Source organism: Petaurus breviceps, unplaced genomic scaffold (genome assembly GCF_028583685.1).
Source record: "Petaurus breviceps papuanus isolate PSGF00001 unplaced genomic scaffold, PetGlider_PUasm1.0 37, whole genome shotgun sequence".
Lineage (NCBI taxonomy): Eukaryota > Metazoa > Chordata > Mammalia > Diprotodontia > Petauridae > Petaurus > Petaurus breviceps.
In genome coordinates, this window is record NW_027186296.1 from 67255441 (window position 1) to 67269812 (window position 14372).

At 39.3% G+C, this 14372-nt stretch overlaps 1 protein-coding gene and 1 long non-coding RNA gene across 2 annotated transcripts in view; one reads left to right on the plus strand and one right to left on the minus strand.

The window, feature by feature from the left end:
- RASGRF1 (Ras protein specific guanine nucleotide releasing factor 1) overlaps positions 1-14372 on the minus strand; it is a 220297-nt gene that overhangs the window by 97849 nt on the left and 108076 nt on the right. The window contains exon 6 of the mRNA XM_069098666.1: positions 2110-2189. Within this exon, the coding sequence (XP_068954767.1) occupies positions 2110-2189 (80 nt within the window). The remainder of the gene's footprint in view (positions 1-2109; positions 2190-14372) is intronic.
- LOC138169312 (uncharacterized) overlaps positions 1-14372 on the plus strand; it is a 62060-nt gene that overhangs the window by 40666 nt on the left and 7022 nt on the right. The gene's annotated exons all lie outside the window — the stretch shown is intronic.

Genomic DNA, 14372 nt, shown 5'->3' on the forward strand with positions numbered 1-14372 from the left:
GCATGAGTTTGAACCTGCAACTTGAGGCTCAGAAAAAGAAGGCATCTTATATGAGACAGCTGGTTGAAGCTGTGGGTTGCCAGGAACAACCTCAACTTTGTGAAGAAGTGCTATTGTATTGAGTTGAGTGTATTGAAGCAACATCTGGCTAGCACCTAGCCTTTAGCTCTTCAGGAGAAGTTCTTTCTTCTTTTATAAAGAAAATTACCCTTTTTTGGGGAAAAAAGATCTCTGTTTTTCCAAGTTTTCCAAGTGTAAAGATGCTTTGTGTTCTTCTTTGTGGGTGGAAAGGAGGAAAAAAGAGGATATTGCCTGACACAACAAGTAATATCAAAGTTTAGAGCTGGCAGGGACCTCAGAGGCCAGCTGATCCCACCCCCCTCATTTTACTGATTAGGAAACTAAGACCTAGACAGGTTAAATGACTTGTCTAATAACCAACAGGTAGTATGTGATCAAGGTAGGATTTGAACTCAATTCTTCTGACTCCAGAGCAAATGTTCTTTCCCCTGGATTGTTTTTGTTTGGTCACATCCAATCTTCATTTGGGATTTTGGCAAAGATACTGAAGCGGTTTGCCATTTCCTTCTCCATCTCATTTCACAGATGAGGAAACTGAGGCCAACAGGGTTAAGTGACTTGCTCAGTGACTTATGTGGGTCACATAGCTAGTAAGTATCTGAGGCTGAATTTGAACTCAGGTCTTCCTGACTCCAGGCCCAGCATTTTATCTACCATGCTATAGCTTTCCCCTGTACCAGATATCTTTCTACTTTTCCTGTCTCTTCTACTAACTGGGGAAGTTTCTCATTTATGGAAGTTGTGAGAGGGAAAGACTGAAAAGTTAAATAGCTAAAATGTTAAGAAAATACAAATTGAATAAGAGGGTCCAAAGTAGTTAGAAATTTTCTTAGGAATACATAATCAACACCTTTGAGAAGATACAAGGAAATTTGGTACTAAGATGGTCTGGTATTCCAGAAGGGTTTGCCGGTGTGTGGCCTCTCCTGTATCCCTCCTCTCCCACCCAAAAGCACAAATGTGACTTACTAATTGTATGGCAGTGGCATGGCTTAGTGATATGTTTTCTTGCTGAAAATGGTGGCAGCATGTTAACAAAATGAATTTGAAAAAGATCGCCGTGACTGCTGATACTCAGCAGTCCCTGCCTTTGTTCCTAGCTTCTGTATAATCAATTTTTGAGGATATATGACTTCTCAGATGTTTGCTACTTTGTGAGTGAGCTCACTGTTAGATGATCCTTTCCCTTTCTCTAACAGTTATGGACTTTGATTCATGTCCAGCTGTTTTGGCTGCATGTACTGATAAGTCTTTGCCTCTTTGGAGATGTCAAAAAGGCTCCAGCTTACTGAACCAGCATATCCCTGTAGAGGGGCAAAGTATGGTTTAGTGGAAGGAATACTGGGTTGAGTTAGTAGAATTGGGTTTGAAAGTCCCAATTCTACTATTTGCTTACTACCTGCATGACTTTAAAGGTGGCTTTACCTTTCCTGTTTTCAGTTTCCTGATCTATAAAATGAGGCTTGTAGTGGTGGAGTGAGGTGGGCTGGATAATCTCTGAAATTTCTTCTGGCTCTGTGATTCTGTCCAGTTTTGGATTTATCTGTTTGTGAATTTCACAAATGTTCTTTAGTCCATACTCCACACCACCAGCAGAGGGATATATGCATATTGTGGCCACTCATCTACTTGCTCCCTGACTATTTTGGAATTTTCTTTTCTTTTTAAAGAAACACCAAATATTTAACTGGAAAAGGGCTTAGGTTTGAAGTAGCTTTTGTATATATAAAAAAAGCTTAATCACTTTAAACTAGTCTTTGAATTAAGAACAACAATAAAGCCTCCCAAATCTCATTGGGGTAATTTGCCTGGTATTAAAAACTAACTCATCTCAGCCATGAGTCCAGACGACGCATCAGAACATTTACTAGAGGGAATTTTACTTGGTGGTGTGTGTAATCATGTGGGGTTAAAGCCAGCCTGGGCTACAAAGAGACAGGCCAATAGGTCCTCTGAAATGTAGCCTTTAATGAAGGATGCCGTTAAATTAGTCAAATGTCTAATTTCCAAGTGTTTGTCATTACTCACCAAGCACTAATGTTGGCCAGCTGGATATCCGGGCTTTGAGGCCTTGGTAAAAAATCTGATGCAAAAACATGATTGTTTCACTGAAAAATAAAGCACATGGTTAAGGTGTATTCCCTGGAAGCAGAGCAAAGCAAAAACATATTTTTTGTTCCTCAATGTGATCCCTGGAGCACAAAAAAAAAAAATTTCTTCCTGTCTTTCAGGGGAATCTCTAGGGGGAAAGTTAGCTAGGGAAGGGCTCTTTCTGATAGCGGTTTTATTTTTTCTGGGAAGGAGAGACAGAACAGCAAACATATCCTGTGATCATCCTCATGTCTAAAACAACTTATTTCTTCTTTCCTAAACTCCTCTAGCGGAACAGATATTTTCATTTTCAGTTACCCAAAATTCTCGGTACCACAGTGTTCATTGCTGGATGTTCATAAATCTCCTAACTTGAGAACATGTTCACCAGATGCCCCTATTTGTACTGCCCCCCTTCTTGGCAACCCTCCCTCCTTGTACACCCACTCCTTTCTTCCATGCCCCATGCATTATCAGCTGGTAGCAAGAACATTAACCTCTCCTTCTATACATGCAGCTAGTGTGCCTTTCCTAAACACAAGCTGCTTTGTAAAGGTAACAGGAAGGAATTAGAAGGGGGTGGCAGAAGTTACTGCCCTTTGTGGGATGGCTGCTGCCTTAATTTCTTTATATTTGAGCCCGTGTTAATTTATATGAATGATGTGTTTTCAGAACCAGTGTTTGCTTAATCTCATCTATCAAAATGGAAAAGAAATGAGAACGACTTGCAACACTTGAAGGCTTACAAAGCACCCTCTCCACAGCAACCCTGAGATACACAGGACAAGTAATTTTTATACCCATTTTACAGATGCCCAAACTGAAGCTCAGTGAGATTGATGACCTGGTTGGTTCAAACAGCTGAATGGCGTCAGAACCGCGAGTCCAAACCCAATTCTGTCTTGATTCCAGGTCTATTTTTTCTGTTATACCTCACTGCCTCCCAAGCTGTTTTGGTAATTCTTTTGATGAGATGCTAAGAAATCACTGGAACCTCATGATTAGAATCTTTTCTGTAGCATGTGCTTTAGTAGAATGTGGGCTACCCTCTTTTAAAAAAAAACAGTTTTTTTGCTTTTTGGAGGGCAATTGGGGTTAAGTGACTTGCCCAAGGTCACATGGCTATTTTTTAATGTATGTGTTAAGTGTCTGAGGCTGAATCCAAACCCAGGTCCTCCTGACTCCAGGGCCGGTGCTCTATTCACTATGCTACCTAGCCACCCCTGGGCTATCCTCTTTTAAAAAACATTTAGGGGCTTCAGAAGTCCTGAAAAACAAACTACAGACACAGCACCTACAGACCACTCACCTTTGGGGTGAGCCATCATGGCTCCAATCCCATTACAGCACAGCCACAGGCATGGCTGATCACAAAAACCTCAAAGACCATCTCTTTGTGAGGCCGTAAGTTCTTTGAGAGTGAGAGTTGTGTTGAATAGTTCTAGATGACAAAGTAGATAGAACTTGAACTTTGAATAAGGAAGCCCTAAGTTTAGATCCTGCCTCAGATACTTATTGACTGTAAGGGCGAGTGACAATATCTTTGAGTTTGAGTTTTCTCAGCTGCAAGATGGGAGTAATAAAAATGCCTATTTCCTGGGGTTGCTGTAGGGCTGAAATGAGATCGTATATGTAAACAGTTTTGCAAACCTTAAATCTCAGTGTTAATGGTAGTAGTAGTAGTAGTAGGATGATGGTGCTAGTGATGATGATGATGCTGGTGATGATTGATATATCTCCCAAATCCCTAGTGCAGCATCTTACACATAGTAGGTGCTTGTTCAATGTTTATTGATGGTGATAGTGAAGCCTCAGTGTGTTCCTAATACCAGAGTACTTTGGGTTTTTTTCCAGGTGGTTATTTGAGGACACAAGTCCAAATCAGAATATATAAGAAAGAAGACATTATTTTAGTTGTATTCTAGCCTGCTTTTGGATATGGCTAATGAAGATTATGATAGCTATTTCTGTGGGAGTTGTTTCTCTAATCTACTGAACTGCTGAGGATTGCATCATATGTTTGCTCACACAAGAACTGTTTTTCAATCAATCAATCAGTCAACAAGCATTTATAATCCACTATGTGCTGGGCACTATTCTGTAGGTTGGAGATACAAAGACCAAATCAAAAGAGCCTCTGCCTATCGGAAGCTTATGTTCTACTGGGGGGAATATCACATGTCCACAGATAAGTAAATATAGGGTCTGAAGTTATTTAGGAGCAAGGCATTAGGAAGTGGAGTAACCAGAAAAGGTTTCTTGAAGGAGATAGTACTTAAGTTGAGTATCAAAGGGATTTAGGGATTCCAAGTGGCAGAGGGAGAACATTCTCAGCACAGGCAACAGGACAGCCTGTACAAAGACACAGAGGCAAGAGATAGCTTGTCGTGTTCTGGGGAGAATAAGTAGGTTGGTTTGGCTGAAGGGTAGGGTGTGTGAGAGGGAATAGCCAGGAAAGATGGAGAATAGTCAGATTATAAAGGACTTTAAATGCCAGTGAGGAGTTTGAATCTTTTCATAGAAGTAATAGGGAGCCATGGAAACTTCTTGAATGGAGGAGTTACATTCCTGCTATATGAAAGACCTGGGCTTTAGTATATCAGTTAGGTAACTGTTCAGGACTAGAAAAAGATACCCAGAAACCAGTTAGGACCTTATTCTAATGCATTGTAATTAAAGTCCTCTAGGCTGATCTTTGACCTTAGGACCTACAGATACATAGATGCATATTTTTCAGTAAAGAATTAAGTCTTCTCAAGTATACTAGAAGAATGAATTCTTGACCAGACCTGATTCTATTCTACTATAAGATTTTAGGAATTATTATTGTTATTATTATACCAAGCTGTAATGGGAATGCAAATTTGGAAGATCTTCCCTGCCCCTAGGCTGGAGTGCGCCTGAAGCCTGGGGTGGGAGGCTTGTTTTTCAGTGGATACTTCTTGATTGGCCAGTGAGTCAATAAGGTTGTTACATTCTCTGAGCCAGGAGAAGGCTATATAAGCCCTGATGTGTAGCTTTGTTTTGGGGGCTCACTTTGAGAAGTGTTCTGTGATTTGATCTGTATTCTGGGAAGCTGTTGTCCAGGGCCCCCCTGGCTTTGAAAAACCCAGATGTGGAAACCCAGATGTTGACTGGGTATGGATGTAGTGGTTGGACAGTTTGGAAATCTGTCTACTTGATCTGTTTCTGTCTTGATAATTCTGCCTGTATACTTTGAAGTTCAGGGTGCTGACCTTTTCCCCTGAACAAGGTAAACGATATATGTCTGACTGATTAAAGTAAGCTTGTTAACCCATTTTGAGTTGCTTTCCTTTATCAAAGCAGATCCAAGAACCTGTGGTGGAAGCGACCCTGAGGATGCTTGGGGAGCTTGCTGCTACACAAGCCCAGACTCAAATCTTTTTCAGTTTGGTAAATGGCAAGAGATTGGTGGGGCTGGGAGAGGGAGAGAAGCACAGTCTTTGTTGTTCATATGGTCATCTACTCATATAAATGTGAATCAGTATTATTGATACTTATTGATATTAATTATTAATATTATTGAAAGCCATTATTGATATTAATTATTTACATTGTTGAGAGGTAGTATGGCATAGTGAACTGAGAGGGAGTTTTGGAATTAGGAAGGACTGGCTTCAATTCCTGCCTATAACACAAAATGAGTTGACCGGTATTGGGTAACCGACAACCTTCCAGTTTCTCAGGCAACTCTCTAAGATTATGTTATACATGAGCTGCTAATTTATATTGGTGAAGAGACTTTTCATACCAGAATTTTCCTCACACTAATGAAATCACAGGTTCAGATAAAAAACATTAAAATACATTGTTATGAAGATAATAGTTCATATTTATATAATAATTACATAATAGGGATAATACATAAACTACCCTATCACAGAGTCAATCAACCCATAAGCATTAAGTGATAAACTGCAAACTCCCTATTTTTATATAGGTATCACCTATTAATAATGTTACATTTTATTTGCACTTAGTCACCATGGCTCACCTGCCTCCTGACTCTGTACGTAGAGGCTCCTTCTCCCACTGGTGAGTTCTCAGAATCTCCATTTTAGAGAAGAGCCCTATACCAAGCTGCCCCCAACAGTCCAGACTTAACCATCATACCTCAGCTGCTTCCTGACTCTGTTCCTGTAGACCCCTTCCCCTATTTGTGAGTTTTTCCTGGAACCTCCGTTTTGGGGAAGGGTCCTAGACTAGTCTTGTTTGGTTATTCAAATTTAGCCAAGAGATCTCTATAAAGACTAAAGTCCCTCCCCCACATTTCAGCTTCCTTTTTATGTGTTGTCTTCTCCTGTTAGAATGTAAGCTTCTTGAGGGCAGGGACTGTCTTTATTTTTGCTTCTATTTGATTTTCCTGTGCTTGACACAGCCCTTAGTAAATGCTTGCTGCTTGACTGCCTGATTTAGCCTTTCTGATAGGATCATAGATGCAGAGCTCAAGAGTCCTTAAATGTCATCTAGCTTCCTCATTTTACAGATGAGGAAACTGAGGGCATGAGAGGTTAAATAACTTGCCTAAGGTTACACAGCTTGTAAATTTCTTCAACATAATTTGAACCCAGATCTTTCTGATTCTAAGCCCAGTACTCTATCCATGATTGACTCTCAATGTTATTTTGAATACTAATTCAGATCTGTAGCTTAATAATATTTATGCAATAATTTGCAAATTACAACACATTTTCTTTATAACAATACTGTGAACTAGGTGTCTAACTAAGAACACTAATATAAGCGTTATTCTCATCTTGTTGTTGCTTGTCTTGTTTTGTTGTTCATCCTTCATTTTCGAAGAGGACCAATGACATCACTGGTGATGTCTTGACTTGCACGTGAATTGGATTTAAGTGAGACAGAGTTGAATAAAGTCATTAGCCTCACTCTCTCCTCCAGAGTCATCAAAGACTAGAGGCAAGTCAAAAGTCAGGACCACTGGCAATAGCCCAGGACACACAGATATTAAAACTGAGCCTCAGAAATTTTTTTTCAAGGCCACAGTTAGAAAGTGACAGAATCAAGGACTTGAACCCAGGTCTGTTGATTCCAAGGCTAGTGCTATTTAACTCTTATAGTCATAGGCACTGGGAAGGAGGAATGCTGGCAGCAAGGTGGTCTCCTTCTTTGATCCTTAGGGCAAAATGAAACAAAAATTCAAATCGTTCTTCTATTTATAGCTAGAAAAAGAAACAATTTGGTATTCAATTATTTTGCTTGGCCTTCGCCTGTGGACCATCTTAGCAATTTGTTTTTAATAAGACTTGTCAGCCTACTTAATTCTGAATGCCCATATGACTACTGTGGCTTGTGTCAGGGTACTAGTAATTAGCTAACACATTTTTACTTAATAGCATGCTGTTATTTTTATTAAGAGCTGTAGGCCTCTGGGGCTTTAAATTCACCCTTGTTATAGAAAGGACTAGAACACAAGAAATACTCTTTTGCATCCTCTGCTGCGAGCAGGTGGTTGTCTTTTACTACTTTTTGCTGTTGACCTTAGAGACATCATCAGAGTCTCTAATTCCCCTCTTTAATAATTATCATTTGTAGGGAGGAGGTTGCATTTTGCATTTCTTCTCCAATGATCACTAGAGCCCACTCCATATGAGTTTACTTTGGAAAGTTATTGTTGGTCACACTATTAGTAATTACACTTTATAGTATGACAATGATAGATGGGTCCCTCGTGAGAGGTCTGTTAGTCCACAACCCTGCATTCCACAGATAAGCTAGCTGAGGTCTAGAGAAATGATGTGACTTGCATAAGATCACAGAACTAGTAAGTGTCAGAATCAAGAATTAATTGCTAAAGGAAACAGGGAGAGAAGTCCTTCCAAAATATGGTGCCATTGACCATGTCCTTGAAGCTCTTTTCTCCCAGATCTCCTGACTCATCATCTTGTTTTCCTTCCATTGCCTCTCTTTTATATACATAGCATTTCTCCTTTAGAAATACATTTAATTCCATCTTCTCATCTTATTGTTCTGAGATAGGTAGAGCATATATTTTTATTTCTATTTTGCAGATGGAAATAGTGAAATTTAGAGGTTAAGCTGCTTATCTAAGGTCAAACAAGTTATTAAACTGATCCCTGTGATCATTGGTGCAGCCCAGAACACATGGCCATGGGACACTGCTGAGGATTTCTAAAGTCCATGCAATTTTCATGCTGGTTTTGCTCATGAGTGATTTGCCCTGTTTGTCCAAATAGTCTAGGTTCACCACACTCCTGCCAGAATCCAGTTTCTTTGGTGATCCTCTAAGAATGAGAAGATAGGAGGTTTTTTTTGGGGGGGGAGGAAGAAGAGAAAGAGGAATTGATATACTTAACAAAAAAGGCAAGCATTTGAAAAGTTGCCAAATTTGGGAAATTTAAATTAACTTTTATTTGTGGTAAAATACATTTAGAAAAAAAGATTAGGAGCCTATGATTGTGAGAAAATCACTCATCTCTGTGGAATTCAGTTTTCTCATCTGTAAAGTGGGGGTTGGATTAGATCAGTGGTGTCAAGCTCAAATAGAAATGGTTGTCACCAAACTGTAATTCCTGCTGGCCGCATATTGACTTAGAAAATCACATACTAATTATATTCATAGATCACTTAAATCTTATTTATTTTGTTAAATATTTCCCAATTACATTTTAATCTTAGTTCTTACAGCCCTCAGGAGTGTTCTGCGCTAAGTGTTTGACACCTCTGGATAATGTGTTCTCTAAGGTCCCTTTTGGGGCTAAATATTATGATGCTATGAACTTATGAAGCTGGAGATAGTTGTAATTTCCACAATGTTAAAACTTCCTGAAGGTCTTACTCTGATAGCACATCATGGCTTGGAAGTTACCCTGATTCTCAAAGGAGTTGCCAGTGGGATTCAAACTCCAGCAGGTTCTACTATCTCAAAATATTCTGCCATTATATGTCCAAGATAAAGACTTGAACCCAGGTCATACTGACTCAAAGACTGTCTTCTATACTATGCCAGACGACCATACTTTTTTAAAATTAAAATTATGAAATGGAATTTTTTTCCACTAGTGATTTAAATTAATTTAAATAAAATCAGAGAAGTGAGTTGTAGAGTTAGATGGAACTTTGGGAGTTTTATAGTTTAATCTTCTACTACACGTAGGAACCTTTTCCAGTTACATGTAAAGACAATTTTTAATATTCATTAAAATTTTTTTGAGTTTCAAATTATCTCCTTCTTTCCCTCATCACCCCATGCCTAATTTGGTATAGGTTATGTATGCGCAATCATGTAGACCATATTTTCACATTAGTCATATTGTGAAAGAAAAAATAGGCCAAAAGAAAAGAACCAAAAAAAACACCCCAAAGAAAGTGAAAATATTGAATCTACACTTAGATTCCATCAGTTCTTTCTCTGGATCTGGATAGCATTTTTCCTCATGAATCCTTTCAAATTGTCTTAGCTCATTGTATTACTGAGAAGAGGTGTCGTTCATACTGTGTTTCCCCGATAATAAGACACTGTCTTATTATTTTTTTGGACAGAAAAACACCAGAGGGCTTATTTTCAGGGGAGGGCTTATTTTAATGAACATTGACAGCAATTTTAATAAACAGGTAAATGTGCACAAAAAAATGTAACTTTATTCAATAAGCAAATCACTGGGGAAGAACAGGATGACGCTCTCACTGCTGCAGCTCTGATTGGATGTAGCTCGGAGCGCGGCGTGCGTTTCACCTGGGGGGGGACGGTGAATACAGAGGGTACCGTAATGTAGCATGTAGCGCAGGGGATCACCTTCACTACAGTAGCAATCTCAATAGGGCTTATTTTTTGGGGAGGGCTTATTTTAGAGGAATCTTACACAGTAGGGGGAGGGCTTATTTTCGGGATAGGTCTTATTATCGGGGAAACACGGTAGTTGATCATTGCACAATGTTGCTGATGTATGTATCATCTTCTGCTTCTGCTCATTTCACTTTGCATCCATTCATATAAGGCTTTCCAGGCTTTTATTATAGTTAATCCAATATTATCTACCCTCTGCTTAACTTTTCCAATGGTGGGGTCTTCATAACTTCACTAAGTAGTCTATTTCATTTTGGGGCAGTTCAGGTTGTTAGAAAGTTCTAACTGCAATATCCATTCTCATAATTTTCACTAATTGGTCCTGGTTCTGTTCTTAGGAGTTTACAAGAAAAAAAATTGGTTTCCAATACCCTTACTATCTTGGCCATGATCTAGTCTGTCAATATTCCTTTCAAAATACAATGCCTACAACAGAATACAACTCTCCAGAAGAAGTCTGACCAATGTGAAGTAGAGAAGGGTTATTGTATCATATTTTCTGGATACTCTACCTTGCTAACAAAGCTTAAGTCTACTACACAGTATTTTGGGGCAGCTACATTGTACTACTGAAATGTATTGAGTTTACTACCAAATTAACTACCTAGATCTTTTAAAGGATATGAATAGCTATTTAAATAAAATCTCTTCTATTATTCATTTGTATAATTGAATTTTTAAACCTAAGGGCAAGAATTTATCACTATTAAACTGCTTTCCAGGCTGTTCATAGGTTTTTGGACTCTAATTCTACTGTCCAATATATTAGCTATCACTATAATTAAAGATTGATCACAATTCGCTTTTTAGATTTCAAGGTGATTAGTGGGGGCCATTTTTACACAGCTAATGTAAGCTTTTTTGTGATTTAGAGTTCAATTAGCCTAGGTCTTAGTTGAGTTTTGATTGCAGAAATTTGCTTCTGTTTTTCTTTTTCCTGCCAAGTAGAACCATCTCTAGATTGGAAAGAATAGAACAAAAATGGCTAATAGGAAATTGAAACACAAAGTAGATAGGAAGGTAGTAAGAGAGTACCTTGATGAGTTTAGGTTACCAGGCTCTGATAAACTCTATCCTGGGAATTGAAAGAATTGCTAGGTATATTTGCTGAGTCACTTTCAGTGATATTTGAAAGGATTCCTGGCTTTCTTCAGACTTGGATTACACTCCCTCCTGCTTGAGGCCACTCCTTAACTCCCTAGCTGTTAGTACCTTTCTTGCCAAGGCTACCTGCCATCTACCCTGCATTTGTATTGCATGTGTTGACATCTATATCTACATCTACATCTACATCTATGTATATGTACATACACACATTTAGGGAAAGAGACAGACATTCTAATGGGGGAAACAATATATGTGTATGTAGTATGTATATACATTATATATTATGTGTATTTGTATATATGTCTGCCTGTGTATATACACACACACACGTGTTTATTGTCTCCCCCTTTAGAATGTATGCTCCTTGAGGATGTTCTCTTTTGAAAAAATGATAATAATAGCTAGCATTTATTTAATATTTGCAAAGCACTTTACATTTTATCCTCACAACAACCCTCAGAAGTAGGTATTATTATTATACTAATTTTACAGATAAGAAGATTGAGGCAGATAGGGGTTAAATGACTTGCCCAGGGTCACACAGCTACTACGTGTCTGAGGCCAGAGTTGAACTTAGGTTTTGACTGGAGGTTCAGCACTCCATCTTGGAAGGAGAGTGGAGTTCACAAATTATATCTCAGTAAGTTTGATTTCAATTTGTTGTGAAATTCTAGAATGCACTATTTATTTATTTTGACAGGGGAAGGTAGCTGGGGTTAAGTGCCTTGCCCAAGGTCACACAGCTAGAAAGTGTTAAGTGTCTGAGGTTGGATTTGAACTCAGGTCCTCCTGACTCCAAGGTTGGTGCTCTATTCACTTTGCCATCTGGTTGTCCCTAGAATGTATTATTTAAAGAAAGGTTAATGAGCAGTGAAGGATTGAAAAGGACACAAAGATGTCATAGTGTAAGTATGACTTTCTCAAGATACAGGCACCAGACTGTTAGATCAAGGGAATGCTTAAATATAGTTTGCTTAGATTTTAACTAAGCATTTGACACAGTCTCTCATGTTATGCTTATGAATAACATGGAAAAATGTAGGCCAGAAGATAACCCAAATGGTTCCATGTCAAAATTAAAAGGTCTCTAGTGTTGTGCTCTATGTAGGTTCTTGGTCCTGAATTATTTAATATTTTTTATCAGACTTCAATGAAGCCATAGATGAAAATGTGTGTCAAATTTGTAGATGGAGAAGAAAGCTAAGATTTGAACTCAGGAAGATGAGCCTTCCTGATTCCAGGCTCGACACTGCTTACATGATAGACTTTGGGCTTACATGATAGCTGTCTTTCAATATCTGAAGGCCTGTCACTTAGACAAAGGATTAGATTTGGGTCCAAGAAGGAAAGAATGGAGGGCAGTAGGGAGAAAGTTATAGAAAGGTAGTTTAAGCTTGATATAAGGGATAGAATGAACTGTCTGGTGGTGTAGTAGATAGAATATTGGGCCTGGAGTCAGGAAGACTCATCTTTCTGAGTTCAAATTTGGCTTCAGACACATACTACCTATGTGACCCTGGCAAAGTCCCTTAACCATGTGTGCCTCAGTTTCCTTATCTGTGAAATGAGATGGAGAAGGAAATGGAAAACCACTCCGGTATCTTTGCCAAGAAAATCCCAAGTGGGATCACGAAGAGTTGGACACTACTGAAAAAGCCTGAACAACAACAAGGATGAAACTTGTGGATGATGACAACTCTCCAAAACTGGAATTGAGAAAATAGGTTTGCTAGCATTCAATGTCTTTCATGCGGAAATTCAATGACTGCCTTCGAGGTAGAGAGAATTCTTGCTCCAGCATGGGTTGGGCTAGCTGGCCTTCTGAAGCTCTCTTCCACTTTGAACATCTATGTGTCTGTATGAAATAACTCTGGCAGAGAGGAGAGGCAAAGGTTTCTGAACACGGTTATTTTAGACTGAACTTGGAGTGAGAATATGAAAGTGGCATTTTACACCCCCAATAGGAATAGTCAGTTAAATATTACCTTTTGAAGCCAAATCCCAGCAGTCTATCATCCGGTGTAGAGGATACCTGACTGACATCTGTTGTGTAGCACAGTCTCATGAAGACAGCTTCCAAAAAGCCATCAAGGACAACACACCTGGCAACTTTTGAGATGGGCATGGACTAGTTTTGTGGGCAATTGAGAGAACAGCTGGGGGCCTATGTGTCTGTTCACAGCTTTTCAAAGGCAAAGGGAAGAAAAAGCAGTGGCTGACCACTCAGTTCTGCCTTCATCTCACTTTTAAACTTGCCTTTCCCATAGAGCATCCCAGACCCTCAAAAAGCCCCACCCCAGGAAGTTTCTCCCTAGACAGTTCCATGTACACATTGGCACAACTGCTTTCTTGGTAAGGATCAATGCAACTCTGCCTTGAGCAATTTGCAGCTCTTATCCACTTTCTAGTGCTCTGACTCTAGGTTCACTTGCACCCTCCCTCCAACACTGGCCCACAAAGGGTGACCTCTTTTCCCACGTGGAGACTACTGGGAGATCAGAAGTATGCCACTCAGATGTACCATCTGTCAGAACTCTTTCATTATTGTCCCAAGACACCTGCTATTGCTCTGTGGGGAGGGGTGAGGATTCAGTGTGGGTTCCATCTTGTCTCCTGGATACAAAGGCTGGGAGTCCCTGCCTTCACAAGCTGCCTTCATACACTATTCTCTCCATTTTCCCACAAATTCTGGTCTTCTCTAAGGATGATTCCAATATTCCGATGATCTTCACCCCCCAAACTTTCAGAGGTTACATCCCAATACCCCTTCAAATTGTCCAGGAATCTACCCCTGAACATAATACTACTCACAAATAGCAGACCACATTCTCTCTCACCCTCTGACATACCATTAATCACTTTAGGCTTAATACTACCATTGCACACTCAAACTCTGCCCTCAACATATTCCATCACAAAGACCCAGGGTTTGACTTCCTAAGCCAATGTACTCCAATTGATTACTAGGGGAACATCCTAACTATTCCTTTAAGGCCTACGGTACAATCCTTTTTTCTTTGATTGCGTCACAGGTCCATCTGTAGATGCCACCAAGGCTCCTTATGATTTGTTTTCTTAAGGAATAGAAGGTATGATCAATATTTGTAAGTTGGCCCATGGCCCGATTACTGAAGTGATAAACATACCTCTGATTTCACACACTGAGAGAAACAAAACATTTCTATTCATTAGTTAGGGTGCAATTTCATGTTCTTAGTTCCAAGTGGTGGTATGAAGAGAAGGA